Genomic DNA, 18363 nt, shown 5'->3' with positions numbered 1-18363 from the left:
GGAGGAGTGAAATCAATATTTAAAACACTCAAATCTAATGCTGGGTTCAATGACCTAATTTCAGGATAAAATTGCTATTGAAATTGAAAATTACTTCTTCAAAAAAAATTAAATAATGGTTGCGGCTATACAGAACAAAATTGAAATCATAGGAAAAATTATACAGTCAGCTTAATTGGCCGGAATTAATTTCCACAAGCTTAATTTTTGTCACACCTGTACTCCTCAATAATTTTCCTAACTTCATGCAGAATCACTTAAATGAATTAAATGAAATTTTCCCCATCACTTCCAGGTCCTTTCAATGGAATTTAATTCAGGAACCAGTTCAAGGCCGATGATACAGAAGAAATTATCAATGGATATTCTACGAGAACAGAACTGCAGCCTGAGCAACTTTTCAAAATAAGAAGAAATGTTGCAGTCATGAATAGAGGAAAGTAACACCTCTTACACAGCTAATAGGACATCAATTCATCAAAAGCAGCAATTGAAATAGGTAAATATACAGTTATCTAAAGACTTATTTAAATGTTTACCACTTACAGAATGGTAAACCTCTGAGCCACCCAACCAAACCTCTATACAACCAAGTGATTTTTACCTCTTACTGATAGCATTCATCCAATTGAAGATAATAATGATGATAAAATATGACAGATTCTTGTATAAGATAATAATCACCGCCAAGCTCCAAATGGCAATAAGTTAATCACATCATCATAAGTGAATTAGAATGGAGTCACCAGGGTAGAGTAAATTAAAAAGAAGAGTAAGAATTGTAGGGTGAAAGGAAAGTAATGAGGTTAGGAAAAGAGTTATAGTACACCGCTACTACTTCAATAGTCACATCATCTGGGTAGTGCTCGTAAAAGACTAGTTTTCATGATTGCATAAGTTGGGTAATGGATGGCAGTTCTGGAAAATGGATTTGACTTCACCTTGGCTCACCCTCCATTTTCCTGTGGAACAGAATTGACTACAGCGGTAATTGGCAAAACTCTTTTTTGTTACTGTTCACTCTACCTTATCTTTCTTCCCTGGAACCCATGCTTGTTTTGTTGCTCCTTAATGGTCAGAAACAAAATTACTGTATTCCCATAAGATATATTTTTTACTCCACAATGTGCCCTATAACCAGCCTATGTCTTATGGGCTGAGGGTATACAAGTATGACTTCATCATCTAAGTCACACCCCGATTTTCCAGGAAAAATTAATTATATCTTCCCTCATTCAGCATAGAAAATGGTTGCCTATATTACAAATTTTTATGATAACAAAGTTTTGAGCCAGCACTAAGCAATAGAGCTTTAATATTTCCTTGGCAGTATTTCCTAAAAAATTCCCAAATAAATTGTAAATGTATAAAATGTAGGGAGTTTAGTTTCATCTCATTGGTGATGATGTTGTGAAACATATGCATAGGGCATCACCCCTCTGCTCAAACATTGCATCATGCATGATATAACTCAAGAGGAGTCTATGAGCACTCAAACATAAGTAGTATGATAGAATCATTCAATGAGTAATATGATTCTCTCTCTTTGAGACACATATTTGCTTTCACACACAGAAACTAGGTGTTGCATAAAAAGTTGAAATGATAATAACCTCATGGGATCTTAAGTGAGGATATTGTCATGCAGTATCGAATTAAAACGTGAAGCTGTGAATTATGCTTCAGAGCATTGAAAAAAGGCAACTTAAAAGCATTTTGGCCCAACTCCATTTGAGAATATGATTGAAGAAAAGACGAAGCAGAATGTTGATTTAGTAAATTAAGATAAATTTGAGCAAACAGATTTCACGTTATGTGCTCCTAAATGGTCACGCCTCAAGGAACATACTAATGACAGCATGAAACACAAGAAGAAGAGGATTACTGGTTCAACAACATTATTTTCATTGAAGCAAGAAAATTCTGATTAGTTTTTCGCCTTCTGATAGATGCCGATTTTTCTGGGACAACTTTGTAGTTCAAAGGATTCACAAAGAGAAATGGTCTCTGTAAGCATACCAGAACTACAATACTTCAAAAACTATCACTTGAAAACAAATGAAAATGAATTGATTCCACAGTTAAACTAACAGGGAATTTGATGTTAGCACCTGCGATGATGAATTTCTGGGACCCTTTTATGAATTCAAATTTATATAGTTTCTAATTTTTTAATGCAACAATTCAATTTTTTTCCTATTACTTTTTAACATAGTCATACTTTTTGATTGGATCCAAGAATATTTCGTAAATTCTAACCTGAAAAATGATGGTGCATCTTATTGACCAGGAAATATGGTATATCAAATTATATGGCATGCATTATTTTGCAGTATTATTAATGCAGGGCTTACTAAAAGAGCATTTGAACATTTATCAATCCATTCTTCAGTACAAAGGTTTTGGCAAGATCCTATAAAATATTATATGACTTCACCCAAGGAGAATTTGAGACTTTCATTTGTAATGGGACTACTCTTTGATAACGTTCTTTTTCATTTCAAAATGATTCATTGATCAATTCTACTCAGCCATTGCAATAGACAAAATATAAAATTTCATTGGGGTCAAAATCAGAGAAGCCTCATCAAAATTCCTCATTTAACATAAGAGTAAAGACAGAGAAGGAATCCCTTCAAAATGAGCAGTTTGGTGACATTCTTTTTACATTACGAATGCAATGATATACAGAAAATATTAAAACAATAAACATTTCATAAAGTTTCAACAAAAATCAAAAGTAATGGAATGAATTTCTACCAATAAGCTTCTCTCCTTCCTTATTTCTCTCGTCTTCTAGTACTTCTTTGTTTTCCTTTCCATCCATTTTACTTGTTCCATTCTTCTCCACACCTACACCTTCAAAGCTTATGCTTTTCCTCTTGCCTTAACAACCATGCACCTAACAAAACCATGCTCACATGTTTTAACTGATCTTTTCTGTAATTCCTCACTCAATATCCTTGCCATCCACAAACTACTCTTAGTAAAAGTAACTCTCAAATGCAATTCTTCTTCCTTTACCACGAAGTTTTTAACCATCTTCATCCAAAGCACTTCTTGAATAATCAAACCCTTCTTTCCATAATTTCTTATGTGCATAAATGTCAATGGTTAACTTGGCCCTCTTTATTTTTTGAAAACCTTGATAATTTTTCTTTATTTGCATTGCATCTCATCTTATACCTATAAAACTGATTTTTTTTAAGGTGCTCAGCAATGATTTTAGTTTTTGGGCTGACTGGCTAAATAAGCTTGATCATCTAAAAAGCTAACAATTTTATGAATTCCCCACCTACTTTCACTTTGCCTCCAACTCTTCCCACGCCTGTACGTACGCCTGTAAGTACGGCCACATTTTAACTCATTTACCCAATATTAAATTATAAATACTAGTTGCTAACTTAGGGGTAGAGGTGCCATAAATTCATCCAACTCAGCTTTCATCTCTTTTGGCGTTAACCCTTTTAAAGTCAAGTGTTTAATCACACCAAAGCTCATTTTTTTCCATTTTTTAAATAAACATAAGTTTATTGCTTCAATAGACTATGAAAATAACATCACTTTATGAATATAGGTTTAACTTTAACAGCAATCTAGTGAGAGATGAGACTTGCTACAAGCATTTCTGACCCTACGAGTGCCATCTCTTGGATTTTACATGGACTCAATGGCATTTCCAACGACCCAAGCACATTCGAACAACATTAGCCAATGACTAGAGAGAAAACAATTATGAATTGAAAATTTTGAATTTCAACTCTAGGAAACTTATTAAATATGTAATTATGATTAAAAGACAATCACGAATAACAGGATACGCTTCCCATTTACATGAAAGATATTAAATTATGAAATCACCTAAACTGTAAATGTAAAGCTGGAGATACTTGTGGCTTGAAAGTGTGTGACTCAAGCCAGTGCAGCTAGAATACACACTAATTCATTCAAGAGTTTTCAAATTTATAAGTAAACACAAACATTAAATCCAAATATTCTAAAAAAATTATGATAGAAACACGCATTTCTACTATTTGAGAGGTTCCTTACATACCTTTAACACTTCTGAGTTATAAAAGCTCAGGATTCCTTCAAATATAACAACATTAGCACCGTACATGGTTTTCTGAAAAGAAAATTTCAATTAAACAAATAAATCAAATTTCTCTATCAATAGACATATCACAAAAAATTTGGCTTAAAATATATCCAAGATATTCAATTACTCACTGTCCTATTTTCTCTTGAGTGTGTCACAAAGTTATAAATTGGCACCTCCACTTTCTTCCCATCCTTAAGCCTCTTGAGGGTAGCACTAAGCAACTCAAAATCAAAAGCATCAGGGTGGTCAAAGTTGTATTCATTCATTGCAGCTAGGTCATGCTGCTTGTCATTTAGTACCTGTAACGAAAAGCAGCTTTAATACGAAAGCTTTCAAGCCCTTGATAATAGTCCAAGCAAGTACAAATATCATATCCATTTGCAGCTCTGATTTGGATTAAGCATAGAGATATATTTTTAAAGGGCATAGTTCATTCATATTTTTTTAAATTGTATCATTGGGGATGGGCAGGAAAGGATGAAGGGTGGAGAGAAACCCGGCGTCGGCATTAGCCTACTCTTTACGAATGTTGCCAAGGGGTCCGCAGCTTAACGTCCCATCCGACGGATGGCGTACTCACCCAAAGTGCCCTCCACAAAGCACCTCAAGTAGGGATCAAGATACCTCTGAAAAATATTCAACACCGCCGGGATTTGAACCCAAGCCCTCTGGGTGGGGAGCCAGTACGATAGCCACCGCACCAATCCCGATCTGCTTCCTCCTAACCTTAACACCTTCTTCCCTGAATTATTCCTTCCTCAATCTGATCATCAATCCCTTTGACATCATTGACAATACCTATTCTTCCCTGTTTCCTCCCCATTTGAATACAACAGTAGGCTTCCAAATATTCCTCCTCCAACTTTTTGCCATCTTCATATTTCACCAACAATTCCCTTCGATCCTGCCACATGGAACACTCTTTACCTTATTCGAAAAGCATCTTATCAATGCTTATCTTAATTCTGTAACTATATGGTTTGGGTGAATTACATCCACATTAAACCATTTCCAAAATCCATTTTCTTTTCACCTCACCTTGATGTGCATGTTATCAAGTCCCCACTTGGAACACGTTTCTTTTTAGAAGCAATTCAAATTTGAAATTATTTTGAGACTAGATTAATTGTTCTTTTCATAGGTGCAAATCTAAAAAAAATAAAACAAAAGTAAACCCATTTTCACAGAGTAAATGACTGCAGGCTGACCAGTTGATTGTTACAATTCAGCATATGGTTATTTAGATGTCACTATAATGCAGGCTATTTTGCACAGTGAATGCATACATTGAAAGCCATCTACATCACATTACAGCATCTATACACTAAAATATTCATGCCAATGACTGTGTCAGCAGGATGGCAAGGGCAACATTTGTGAAAACTACTTTATATTAACTGTGAAGAACATGAATATTTTCAAGCAATGTTTACCTACTGGTTCTTATTTTCCCTTAATTTACATGTCACAAACCATTTAGCATTAAACTTCACCAATTAAAAATTGATGCTAAAGATTACTGTTCCATTGAAGTTCTTTTCTTTGATATTATAAAGATTTTCATTCCAAATGAGATTAGGGCTATCTCACAAAAGTGGAATATGAATACAGTCTAATATTACTACGTAATCTACAGGTTGAGGTAGGTTTTGGATGGACACAACTAACAATTAAATATTTTGTGACAAAAAAAAAACACAATCCAGCAATCTACTCTACAACAGGTACCTCTTGTACTTCCTTCCTCCCTCCCTTCACCCGTTCCAACATCCATCTCCTGTTCCTGCCCTTTCCTCATTTGTCTAACTTTCTCCCCTCTATTACAGTATTCAACATCCTACTGCCAATCAATATGCCCTTCATCCATTTATCCTGCCTTCTTAAGATTTCTCCAAACAACCCCTCTCCTTGCCCACCATACCTAGTACTGCCTCATTTGTTTTCCTTTCCGTCCATTTCACCTTCTCCATCATTCTCCACACCCACATTTCACAAGCCTCCAATCTAAGTCTATCATCCTGCTTCAGTGCCCACGTTTCTGTGCCATACTTAGCAACGCGCCATATATAAGTTTTGACGAGTTTTTTCTTAACATTCTTACTCAATATCCCTTTCATCAACTCCCTCCTCCTTGTGAAAGCCTTTTTGCCAAGTGCAATTCTTCTCCTTACATCCATACTACTTCAACCCCGTTGGTCCAAAACACTTACGAGATATGTAAACTGTCCTACCTGCTTTATTTCTTGCCCTCCTATTTTAATGATTAGCTTAGCCTTTTTCTTTCTGGAAACTTGCATAACCTTTGTTTTATTAATGTTGATTCTGATTCCACATCTATCACACTAATTTTTCAATTCTCAGCAATGCTTGAAACCCCTTGGCTGACGGACAAACTAGAACTTGGTCATCAGCATACCCAACTGATTTTATGAATTCCCCCCGACTTTCATTCCTACCTCCAGTTCTTCCCATGCCTCTATAATCATTTCCTCCACACACAGGTTGAAAAGCACCAGTGATAATGGGAACACCTCCTCCTAATGCTGCCCATCTGGACTCTCCATTCCCTATCTGCACCTGAGTAGTCTGAGACATGTACAGGTTGTCGATTAGCCTCCTGTCCCTCCAATCTATTCCTATTTTCTGCAATATACTCAGTTGGTTTCCCCCAATCCACTCTAAAAAACACCTTTTTGAAATCTACGAAACAGGCAAATACATCCTGATTGTATTCTATATTCCTCTCAATTAGTGATCTCATTACTGCAATGGGATCACGCATGTCTCTCCTCTTCCCTAACCCAAACTGATCATCCCCTAAGTAATCATTTGCCCTACTCTCTGTCCTTCTGTTGATGGTCCTGAGAACAACTTTAGCTGCGCGGGATATCAAACTTATTGTTCTGTAGTTCCCACACGATGCAGCCTTTACCTTTTACGGAACAAGGAACTAACAATGATCTCACAAAGTCTTCAAGCCACATTCCTTCCTCAGAGATGCTACGAATTAGTTCATATAGATTCACTCCGACCTTTTCCTAAACCTTTTGGCAGTTCCACAGGAATGTTGTCCACCCTCACGGCCTTATTTGATTTTATCTCCCTTAATGCCCTTTCTATCTCATTGTCAAGTATGCCTGGACCTAAGCTATCTTCATCTCTAAGTCTAAGCTTTTTGGCCTAGGTTCTTTACCATACAGTTCTTCTATATATTCTTTCCATCTCTGGGATCTTTTCTTTTTCAACTATTATCTTAGCCGACTTATCTCCAACTGCACAGATCTTCCCTTCTTACTTCCTGATAGTGATTTAACCTTACTGTATAGCGCACCAATTTCACCTTTCCTCTTCAAACTTTCCATATCCTCACAATATGTCTTCCACCACGCTCTTTTACTTCATTCGTTGCCCATCTCAATTTATTATTTAACTCTTTGTACTTAATTTTAACTCTATGTTTACATTCTTCCATTTTCTTCTCTCATCCCCCTTTGTAATGATCTCATCTGTGAACCACGGTTTCCTTGTCCTTTTCCCATAAACCGTTCCTATAGTGTTTTTTGCAGCTTTCGATATCCCTTTCTTGATACATTCCCATTTTTCTTCAATAGTACTCAGCTCTTTACCGTCATCCTTGATTTTCTCTACAGCCTGCGAATACTCCTTCCTTGTCAATCCATTTAATGCTTCTACATTCTATTTTCTAACCCCCACCGCTCCTGCCTTATCTTTTTGAAACGGATGCGCAACTCCCGGGAAGCTGTGTGAATTGATTAAACTGTTCCTAAACTTGTGCCTAACCATAATATAATGTAACTGATACCTTTCTGAGTTACCCGACATTTTCCATGTATACCTATGCCTTTTGTGGTGTCTAAACCAAGTTTTGGTGATGACCAAACCCTCAATTCAAGAACTCAATTTCTTTCTCCCCGCAGTTATTCCTTGTACCTTAACCATAGTCGCCTACCACATCATCATCTCTTCTTTCGCCTATCGTCACATTCCAAATGTTATCATCAAATGTTTCCCTGCAGGAACACATGCGATTATGTCCTCTAACTGATTATATATCATCTCCTTATGATTGCTTGGTGGCGTGTATCCCAGAACAATGACCAAGTTTGTCGGTTCTGTTTTTATCTCTGCTAGTAATATTCTGTCATTGCTTGTTCTATGTTTACTATGCTTCTTCCTACCTCTTTATTCAGTAACAAAGTATATATGCATGCAAAAATTTTATAAACGACTGTTAAGACAAATCTCAAGATGAAATACGTGAAATTTATTTTAAAAAATAACACACTTTCAATTATTCATATATCACCTTGTAAAATGAATCCATGCTTAAAAGTGTCACCCAAGGTACATTTAGGGACTCAATGATTTTGGTTGCAACGGTTGTCTTCCCTGAGGCACTTCCTCCACAGATCCCTGTTGATTTAATTGGGTTGATTAAAATATTTTTGACTCAATAACAGGCCCTCATCAATGATAAATTACTTATGCCATCAACCTGAGGCATTTTAAAGAGACTCACCAATAACAAACGGTACAACTTGCTTTCCATCTCTGTCATACCATGGTGGACGGCCAGCAGTATATATAGTCCTAGTATTACTCCTTATTATGTAATCAGTTGAGCTCTTATTTGTAGATAGCGATGAATGGGATGTTGTTCGTTGACGTCTTGATCTTGGAGATTTCTGAGAGCCTAATTCAAAGAGAAACTATCACTTTACAAAGATTTATTTGGAAAGAAGGATATATTTGACTCATTAAAACTTGGAGACTAATATCGAAAAATATTAAAACACAAAAGAACCGGAACCACACCTTAATTTAGGATAGAAAACCCTAAAAGGGTGCATGAATTATGTTACACAACTACACCCTCCAAATGAGGCAATTCCTAAATCGTAATTACAATGCAAATTTACATAACGCAATACGGCTACTTGACATAAGTAAATGCTAACCTTTGAGCCATAAATACGAAGGATTTTAACGAAATAAGTAGGGTGTAACTGTTCATTGCAATATGGGGTCATAATTTAATTATCGTGTACAACAAGCATTATTGCTGTGCTGTACATGTGCTATCTGGGAGGTATCTTCGAAAATGTAAGTAATGCTGAGACGCAAGTTTTCAAAAATCAAGACAAATAATTGGACCGTATAGAAAGTTCTACTTTTTAGTTGCCCATTAAGAAATATACATACAGTTAAATAACGCTTCATCAGCAAGAAATAATAGCGTAATTAAGTACCCTCAAATTTTAACAAATATAACCATACATTCAGTATTCAGTCTAAGTCGTCAATATCGAAGTGATAAAATAATTTTCTGGCATTACGAAAACGAACATGAAAAAGCAAGGGAATCTGAAGATATGACAACACGTTAGATTTATAATCAATCTCCAAAACACACAAATCACGGCCACATAGTCCTTAGAACCAAAATAAAAATCTCTAATTTTTTATGAGGAAATATTTTCTAAAGTATTCCTCGTTTTAACCTGCAGATGGTGGCCTGGGAGACTGCATAGAAGGGGGTGTAGTCGGGGACGGGTAATTTCCACTTCTTTCTTCGTCTTCTCCATCGTCCAAAAGAAAATCAGCAACATCATTCGAAACTTCTGCACCTTCACTAAAGAATATATTGAAATTCGTTTTAAAATCTACCACCAAAAGTAAATGATATTTGGTGTGCATTAGGTTCATCTAAATTCACGATATATTATCCACAAAAGACCAAATAATTCATATCCATGCATAAATACTATTAATAATTCCATAGAGATGAACCAAATATCTGTTAATAATGTCCACAACACCTTAGTTTCCATTCTTTTTCCGCCCGGATCCCCGGGCTTTTCATCGTAATGTCACGCATTTACGGCGATTAAATGATTTTCGAAAAGTGAGTTTTCCCTCACACCCTTGGTAGTAATGTTACCAAAAGCATAAGGTAGATACTTAAAGTGCGAGTTAAAAATTAATGTGATATAATATAAAATGTGCAAAGGTATTATAGTGATTTGCTAAGATTGGCAAAAATCCAACAACACTAAATAACCAAATTCGATCCCTTCAAAAATATATTTTCGTCGAATTGAACCACTAGGTCAAAACTACGAACACATCATACCACACGATGAGAGGGACTGAAATCGAATGCTTGCCTGTCTGAGCTCGCAGAACTTGGTGGGTCGAATTGTAAGTGTTTCGCTGCCATCATAGAACAATTGACTACGTCGTAGCGTCAAAATACTTAATTCAAAACAAACTTTTCTGCGCACATACTGTAATGTGTATATTTTGATCATATTATTGTTTACATACTTTCGATATAAACAAAGACCAACCTAGTACTAAATGGTGCTAAGTATGTACATAATAATATTTAATAGAATAAATTACATTTCACTCCAAAGACTATTTTGTGTTCTTGAGGTGTAGAAAAACTTAAATTTTCTGCGAACTTAGTAATTTAACATTATTTTGAAATTTTTAGAAATTTTCTGTTTGGCCTTTCACGTTAAACTTTTTGAGACAAAGAAGTAAAATTATTTTATTGTGAATCATAGCGATAAATGACCCAAGCAAATTATTTTTCACCGCAATTTCAGTTACCATTGACTTAATTAGAAAAAGAGCTGAGCACAATGAAGGTGAAGTATCCACCTTGGAAGAAATTGCTTTACACCAAGAAGAAATTGAAAAAATTGAACACATTCAAAACTGGTGCAAAGACTTGCAAATATTATATTTGCAGAACAATATTATTTCACGAATTGGTAAGAAATTAATGGAACGTTGTTGGTATTGAATTTATGTCGTTCATGTTTGTCTCATACCTCCTGGAATGTTTATTTTCCTCATTAAAATTTTTCCCCGCAAGAAAATCTGGGAAAGCTGAAAAAATTGGTATATCTAAACTTGGCTCTGAATAACATTGAGAAAATAGAAAATCTTCAAGGATGTGAATCACTGGAAAAATTGGATTTAACGCTTAATTTTGTTGGAGATCTCAGAGATGTTTGCACACTCCAAAGCAATTATAATCTGAAACATCTGTAAGCTTGAAAAAATTATTTATTCTTTTTGGATGGTCTTTTAACTAAATTATCTCCATATATGGCTTTGATTAAATTAATACAATCGTACTGTCTACAGTTTTCTTTTAGGTAATCCTTGTACTGACTATGAGGGGTATCGTGACTATGTATCCACAGTACTTCCATCTCTGGTGACATTAGATGGTACTGACATTTCAAGATCAGAGAGAATTATTGCATCACAATGCTTTCCTTACTATAAAGATCAAATTTTGCAACACTACAATGAATACAGGAAACAGAGGGAAAAGGAAAAAGATGACGCAAAAAATAGAAATGTTTCTTTGCCAAACCTGGAAAAAGAAGAGGAAATACGTGAGTAAGTTGGCAGTTTTTCTGTATATTGATTTGAAATGCCAATTACCATAGCAGGTAGGTACCTAACAAAGATGAATTAATAACATAAAACAGTCTTACATTCTTACTTAATTTATTAAGATGAATTCAAACAAATGAAAATATAGCAAGGGTCTCAATACAGTATTTGCCGAGTTTTCTGTAAGATTTCAAAAAACTTTACCTTTGCTGATCATAAGTATCTGAATGTACGTTTCCATCTATCCTAATTCACCTCGAAAGCTCTTTAAAAACAAAATTCCCCAAATATAATAAATTGAACAAAAATGAATATTTATTTTTTAAATTTGACATGATAAATGATCACTTATGAATTGCCTGGCCTGCTTTAGCTGCAATCAAATCGATCAAAGTGAAGTAGAAACATTGAATCGCGTGGTTGGTTTCTCTTGTTAAGGTAATTTTCTGGGAGCTAAAGAGATTATTGCTGTCACCAGTTATTTGATTAAAGGTAAACCTTTGTTGTTCATCATTCAACCCTTTCTTTAATGGAAGTGTAACAATGAGATATATTAATAAGTGTAGGTAAAATCATTGAATTTTTTAGTCAGATACTCAATTACATAGCATAATATGGAAAAAATGTTGGTCTATGATGTGTATCAATCCATTATCTGTGGATTGAGATACTTCCAAGGAATATAACTGCAATTACATAGCGTAATATGAAAAAAAATGTTGGTCTATGATGTGTATCAATCCATTATCTGTGGATTGAGATACTTCCAAGGAATATAACTGCAATGTGATTGCTGTTTTTAGAGAAATTACAGTTGATGTTCTGAGTCCTGGTTGAAAATGATGATTCAAACTTTTTCCCTCTAAATTCCCACCCTCCATCTCCTCAACCTCCAGCTCACCTCAGCCTCACCTGAGATATTCAAATACCCAATATCAGCAGGCAAGAATATACATATATATTTCAATAGCTGCCGCTCTCCGCACACTAAACATGCAATCAACTATTCACTCTCATTCTGAGGCCATCTCATTTACAGCAATCCTTCATCTTTTGACCTTTGTACACAAAACCTCAAAGCCTCCCGCCTGAAAGTGGCTATCCACTTTTTTCTACTTAATAACTGATTGTTTCTATCATGTCTTCCTCTTATCAGTACCTGTCATGCCCAAAATCCAACACCATTACTCAGTTGAATCTCTGAACACCTTGTTTCTAAATATCCTGCTGTGACCCACCAACCTTCACAACATTCTACATGATCACTGCCTGCACACATAACTCCCTCCCCTGAAGCTCCAGGGCTTTTTTACTCTGTCTATGGCCATGTTGCAAAAACTACCCTCTCATCCACTCTCTCAACATATTCACCAGCCCTAAGAGTCCCAACCCATTTTCAATTTCATTTTAGGACAACTGTACTTCAAAAAACATCATATACTTATTGTAGTGTAACTAGTCTCTCTCTTCGTACTTAGGTGTAACTTCTACCCCCTTTTCCACCCACAGTAACAATCCCAGAGTATCTTCCTTGCAGTTTCTGGTCCCAAAAATTACCCTCACCTGCAAAATATAAATCAATGATTGTTTTTTTTCTGTTTCTATCCTCCATGCTCTATCTCCCCACTCCATCTCGGAAACAGCTAAAAATTGAGGAATTATCAATTATTTTGTAACTGAAGTCATTCTATCCACCAGGACTCAGTTGTTGCCTACAAACAACGTTCTCTACTTCCCCAAACATTGGCCCAATTCTTAATTAGGATATTGTTCCCTCTTGCTCCTGCCCACTTTATTGTAGTCTGCCCCCTCTACAATAGAGCACTAAACATACAATTAATTAGTTTACTCCTCTACTGATGAAGGGGTCTTTCCTGGCTCGGAAACATCACTGTCTACGAATATCACAGCAACCCTTTTCCAATTTTTTGTGTGTATCTGTTGAAATAAGCTTTTAATTGGTCTACAGTTATATAATAATGTTCTGAGGAGCTTAAGTCTCCATTAGCACCTCTTTGTTTAAATTAAAGGTGAAGGCCTATTAACAAATCAAATGTTTTTACTCAATTCAGAAGTGTCTACATAAATCCATAATTTTTTCTTTAACAATATTGTTACAATATCAATTTATATTATTTTATTAATTGGCTTTTTTACCAATTCTTCACATGCCTTATATCTGCATATTCTGGATCTTTGGACAAATAAAATGTATTGTTATTATGTAATTGTTTTGGATCTGGCGGATAAGATGATAAGTTACCATTGGCTTAAAGCAATATAGTAAAACAGCGAGCTATATAGCTATGCAGGCTATATAGAATAACAGCATGAATTACATGAGTAGATACAGCACTGTTTATACATTGTTCAAGCATAATAATAACTGAATGCAAGAGGCCCCACCCATTGCAATTAATCAAAATTACAATGGGGAATAAGTGCAAAGGAGATGCCCTAAGTTAGAACTCAAGCAAAAAACTATGGCCAAGAATGTGAGGTCATACACCAACCCCTTACTCCAAACACCTAATTACTCAGGCATGACTGGTGAAAGAAAATTATGAAAAAAATAAGAAACTCATTCTTTACTTTGATTATCATGAACATGACAAAGTATATACACATTTCCATGCAAAGTGATTGACTTAATTTCTCATACAAACATCTACTTATACCCTTCCTGATTGCCCTTCAGCCATATTCCATGTTCTCCTTTCTTCCCAATCCACTTCTACCCTGATTATCACAGGTCACCCCCAGGTTCATGCATTTTGGGTGACTTTCTCTTTTACTGTGTAGGTGCAGGTGAAAAATACCTGTATCATATTGATTACCATAACTTAAGAGTACCTACCAAAAGAACACATATAGAATATTTCTGACGCTCCAGTGGTTGCAAGAAGGCAATGCATCACTTTCAACTTGGCAGGGAAAACTGTGACAGACATGATTGCTGTCATGAATACCATGGCTAAAATAGAAATAATTAAAGCAACATGGGTAAATTTACTTCTAAGGCATTTTTTATATTTATTTCTCCTGTTATAATACAGTCGACAATAACCTCTACTGTTGGTGATGTGAGTAACAAAAATGAAAATTTTTGTATTCAGGTATTGGTCAAGAATGACGGCTAATACACCAGAAACCAGGGTTCAGTTGGTTAAAGATTCAAAAATGATGAAGGAAGGAAGTACAAAACCCAAAGAAAATAAAGATACTAAAAAGCCAAGGAGACTCTTCTCTGAAAGTGGGAGACCACTTAATATGAATGAAGCTAATATTAAATTTAAGTTGTGTGAAGATGATGAAGGAAGGAACTTGATTCTAGATGTTGCAGTCTATAGGTAAAGTTCAAAAATGGATGTACAAAATATATATGCACTTCAGATGAGGGCTAACACAATAAAAATAAATGTTGAGTTTTATTTAGGCATTATTATAGTAGGTGATATAAAATAGTAAGGACATTTTATGATCAACGGTTCAGTGGCAAAAATAAAGTATACCTATAGATAATTATTACCCATTGACATGATGACCGATGCTGTCAGAAAGATCAAAATGTTGACATTCAAGTTATGAAAAATAAATAATTATTTTATTTTCTAGATACTTGGATACATCGTACTTGGATGTGGATGTTCAACCAACTCATGTCAAAGTAATGATCAAAGGGAAAATATTTCAGATTGTACATGATAATGAAATTTGCATTGACAAAACTACTGCCAAAAGGTCCACCACCACTGGACACCTTGTGATCACAATGCCACTCTTGAAGGTTGGTTCTTGTCAATTTTTATGAAAACTTTTAATTCATGCCTGTCATTGTGTTGGGTGAATGATTTTTATTGAATCAACTTACTTTAGCAGCATAAGTGTATGGGGGCGTGTGGTATACTATTAGTGATAGTGCTGGGCTACTGACTGAAGGACCCTGGTTCAATTCTGGGTGACTAACAACTGAGGGCAACCTCAGCTTCACCCAAGCTGTGTGAATTTTTCGGGTACCATATTTTCCTGAGAAACCTCAGATGGAACAGGGAAAGGAACTGACCCCCCTCCCCCCTTTCTCTGATATGTGAGTCTCACGTACAGATTAGTACAGGGTTAGCTCTACCCTCACCTATCAAACCAAATTTTGGGTTAATTGCTGTGGTTTGTAAAAAATGAAGTGCCATTTTTAAATAACTTAACTCAGGGATGTATATATCTTTTAAGGGCTTTTTAATATCTCTGGTACATTAAAAAATCTTATGTTTTTGTGATTCATTTGAGATAATATTTTATGGCAGCAAGGAATTTGTTTCATAAATTATATATAGATCATGATATTCATAGCCAATGAGAATTTTTTTATTGCCTGGTGATCCTAAAATATCAACAAAATAATTCATAACATTAAAAAAAGTCATAAAATATCATTACCCTCGATAATTTCAGTGTCTCATGTACAAGTCTTTTCCTTTAACAGGTGAATGAAGCTCTAAAAGGAAAATATGCCAAAGAAACTAAGCCAGGAGCAGGCACGCCAACAAACGTTATTAGGGAACCAAACTGTGGACACTGCAGAATAACAAGGTTAATTAGGTTTTTAACAGTCCCAATATTTTTCATTTATCGCTTTCAACCAACCAACCAATCAAAATAATACCTTAAGTTCAGCCCCTAGTATAACACAAAGATGATGCACAGGAAGGTCCTTTCACAAAAACAGAGGAACCAAACGTCAAATGAAGCTTTTTCCCAATTAATTACAAAAATATCACGATGACCTAGATATTGGCCTTATATTTTCCCAGTAATACAAGACTTGTAATGTTAAAAGTATGAAGGTCTGATTGTAAATTTCATGTTATTTTTGTTTAGGAGGGAAATGCTGGAAATAGGTCCACGAGAAGATATGGATTTTAGCCGTATTGTTGAGAATCACAGCAAAGGACAAAGAGGAGCAGAGAGGAGTAAACACATTCCTGATAGAACAATTCCTCTAGCTTCATTCCTCGAAGAAAAGGTTCCATCAGCTGATTTTGTCGATGATCCAGATGTTCCACCATTGGAATAGTTACTGCTCAACAAAAATCTAAGACATTCAATTTATTAAGTGACATGACCCAAACAAGCAATAGACATGGAGCACTGCTTTAGTAAAATATTTATTTATTTGTGATATTATTTAAGTAAGCTGCATTTATTAGGTTTAAATAAGTTGAATATATTCATTTGTGATGAAATAAAAACATGAATGTGAAAATTTATGCATGCCAGTTTATTGTCTTAAAATAATGGTTTCCATTTCCTTTAGCTTGAATGATGGTTGGACTGGGTGTCATGGGAAATTTCACTTTATTTTTTACCTATTTGATGACATTAATTGAGGAGATCACCACTTGATTGGATTTCACAGTCATAGAGCATTGGTTAATTTAATTTTTTTTTGCATAACTTCAATGTGAAAAATACAATTTAAAAAAAGAACTGTGAATTTTGACAAATATTGTCATAATCTGGTATCATTGATTAAGAAAGGAAAGCACATGATTTTAAGAAATGAGAGGTTGGGATGGGGAAAGAGAGATTGTTAATAGTGAATAATTAAGAGTCTTTGAATAATTGTAAGTGGGAGGGGGACATTGTGAATTGTTGCTCTTTTAGAGTGAGGGTTACTTCTGGTTGCAATGCAGGGTAAATTGGACCAAAGCACAAGGGAGTGTTTGTGTGTTCATTAACCCTTTTGTGGAGAGGGTGGAGGTAGGAGAATTTCAAATTTTTCTTCCAATCAAAAAGACATGCAATTTTATTCCCTCGTTTTCAGTAAGTAAGATTTTTTGGGTGAATGTGGATGTGTGGTCAATGATGAGTCGTTCTGCATTTGCCGCAAGGGATGAGTTTGAACTCGATAATAAGGGTTTATTTTGTGCTTTTGGACCTGATGTGAAAGTTTCAGACAGTGCATCTCACATTAACACCATTACAATCATGAAATATGAGTTCATAGATACCCAATTTAAATATTTTATCAATTTTATCATGATTAGAGCGCAGTATGTTCTTTAAATCTGAGATGTGAAAGGTTTTTTTGGGAATTGAATTAGTAGTCTCCTATAACTTGATGCGTGTATGACAGGGAACTTGGACCTTTTGGGTGATCTTCAGTTTTAGCAGTGGAGAAGATCTGATTCAGTGCTGTTTTCTTTTCTTTGTGCTTTTTATTCAGTAATACGGTGAAGGTCCTATTTCTTAAAGCCAGGTATTTTACTGCTGAAGTTTTCTTTCTATTGTGGAAAAGATGCAACAATATTTTTAACTAATGCATCTCTATATGATGTTTGTATCAATAAGGTGCACATTTTGCTTGATAAAGTGGGAGTGGCAGAATATCAGACTGAATATTCAGGAAAGTCCCCTCTCTTCTCCAAAGTTGTAGCTACTAAATATGTATGCAATCTCATCCTGAGAAGAGAAATATAAAGCAGCATAGCAGCCACAAGAAGTAGAATTATTTCCATTCAACCTCTTTCAAAATATGTATCAGTAGTAAGAGCGGTGATAAGAATATTTAAATGAAACAGTTTCTGGCGTCACTTGGTGGAAATTCTTCATATTGAAATTAAATTTAAAATACTTTGCCTTTCCACATAAAGCACTTTTATTACTACCTAGGTTTCGTTATGGTATAACATCGTCAGGACCTGATGATGTTATACCATAACGAAACCTAGGTAGTAATAAAAGTGGTTTATGTGGAAAGGCAAAGTATTTTAAATTTAATTTCAAGAATATTTAAGCCAATAGACCAATGCACAGATTTCATG

At 35.1% G+C, this 18363-nt stretch overlaps 2 protein-coding genes across 4 annotated transcripts in view; one reads left to right on the top strand and one right to left on the bottom strand.

Moving 5' to 3' along the window:
- Positions 1-10345, bottom strand: part of l(2)k01209 (lethal (2) k01209) — a 28410-nt gene extending 18065 nt beyond the window's left edge. Inside the window, exons 1-6 of one of the 2 annotated variants that reach the window (XM_071595480.1) lie at positions 10291-10345; positions 9625-9755; positions 8643-8816; positions 8430-8536; positions 4231-4401; positions 4055-4126 (exon numbers count right to left, since the gene is read on the bottom strand). In XM_071595480.1, the coding sequence (XP_071451581.1) occupies positions 4055-4126; positions 4231-4401; positions 8430-8536; positions 8643-8816; positions 9625-9755; positions 10291-10343 (708 nt within the window). In that variant the 5' untranslated portion in view covers positions 10344-10345. Of the gene's footprint in view, positions 1-4054; positions 4127-4230; positions 4402-8429; positions 8537-8642; positions 8817-9624; positions 9756-9942; positions 10270-10290 lie in introns of those variants that run through there. The other variant, XM_071595479.1, reaches the window with a different exon arrangement.
- Positions 10346-10390: 45 nt separating this feature from the next.
- Positions 10391-16805, top strand: tilB (touch insensitive larva B). Of its 2 annotated transcripts, XM_071595481.1 has the most exons (8): positions 10391-10493; positions 10738-10905; positions 11010-11184; positions 11285-11545; positions 14659-14892; positions 15158-15329; positions 16023-16129; positions 16418-16805. In XM_071595481.1, exons 1-8 carry the CDS (start codon positions 10484-10486, stop codon positions 16611-16613), a joined length of 1323 nt encoding a protein of 440 aa, XP_071451582.1. In that variant the 5' UTR covers positions 10391-10483; the 3' UTR covers positions 16614-16805. The 2 variants fall into 2 exon arrangements, with proteins under 2 accessions (XP_071451582.1, XP_071451583.1); XM_071595482.1 differs by lacking the exon at positions 14659-14892.
- The last annotated feature ends 1558 nt before the right edge of the window (positions 16806-18363 follow it).

The sequence above is a fragment of the Hetaerina americana genome, unplaced genomic scaffold (genome assembly GCF_022747635.1).
Source record: "Hetaerina americana unplaced genomic scaffold, ioHetAmer1.1.p SCAF_7, whole genome shotgun sequence".
NCBI classification, from domain to species: domain Eukaryota; kingdom Metazoa; phylum Arthropoda; class Insecta; order Odonata; family Calopterygidae; genus Hetaerina; species Hetaerina americana.
Note: the sequence above shows the minus strand (reverse complement) of the source record. Positions and strands in the feature narration are given on the sequence as shown.

Bases quoted from the DNA above. Each gene is read 5' to 3' on its own strand.
- tilB (XM_071595481.1), top strand. The intron at 11,546-14,658 runs GTAAGTTGGCAG...TTTTGTATTCAG, and splicing joins AAAGAAGAGGAAATACGTGA to GTATTGGTCAAGAATGACGG. The intron at 15,330-16,022 runs GTTGGTTCTTGT...TTCCTTTAACAG, and splicing joins TCACAATGCCACTCTTGAAG to GTGAATGAAGCTCTAAAAGG.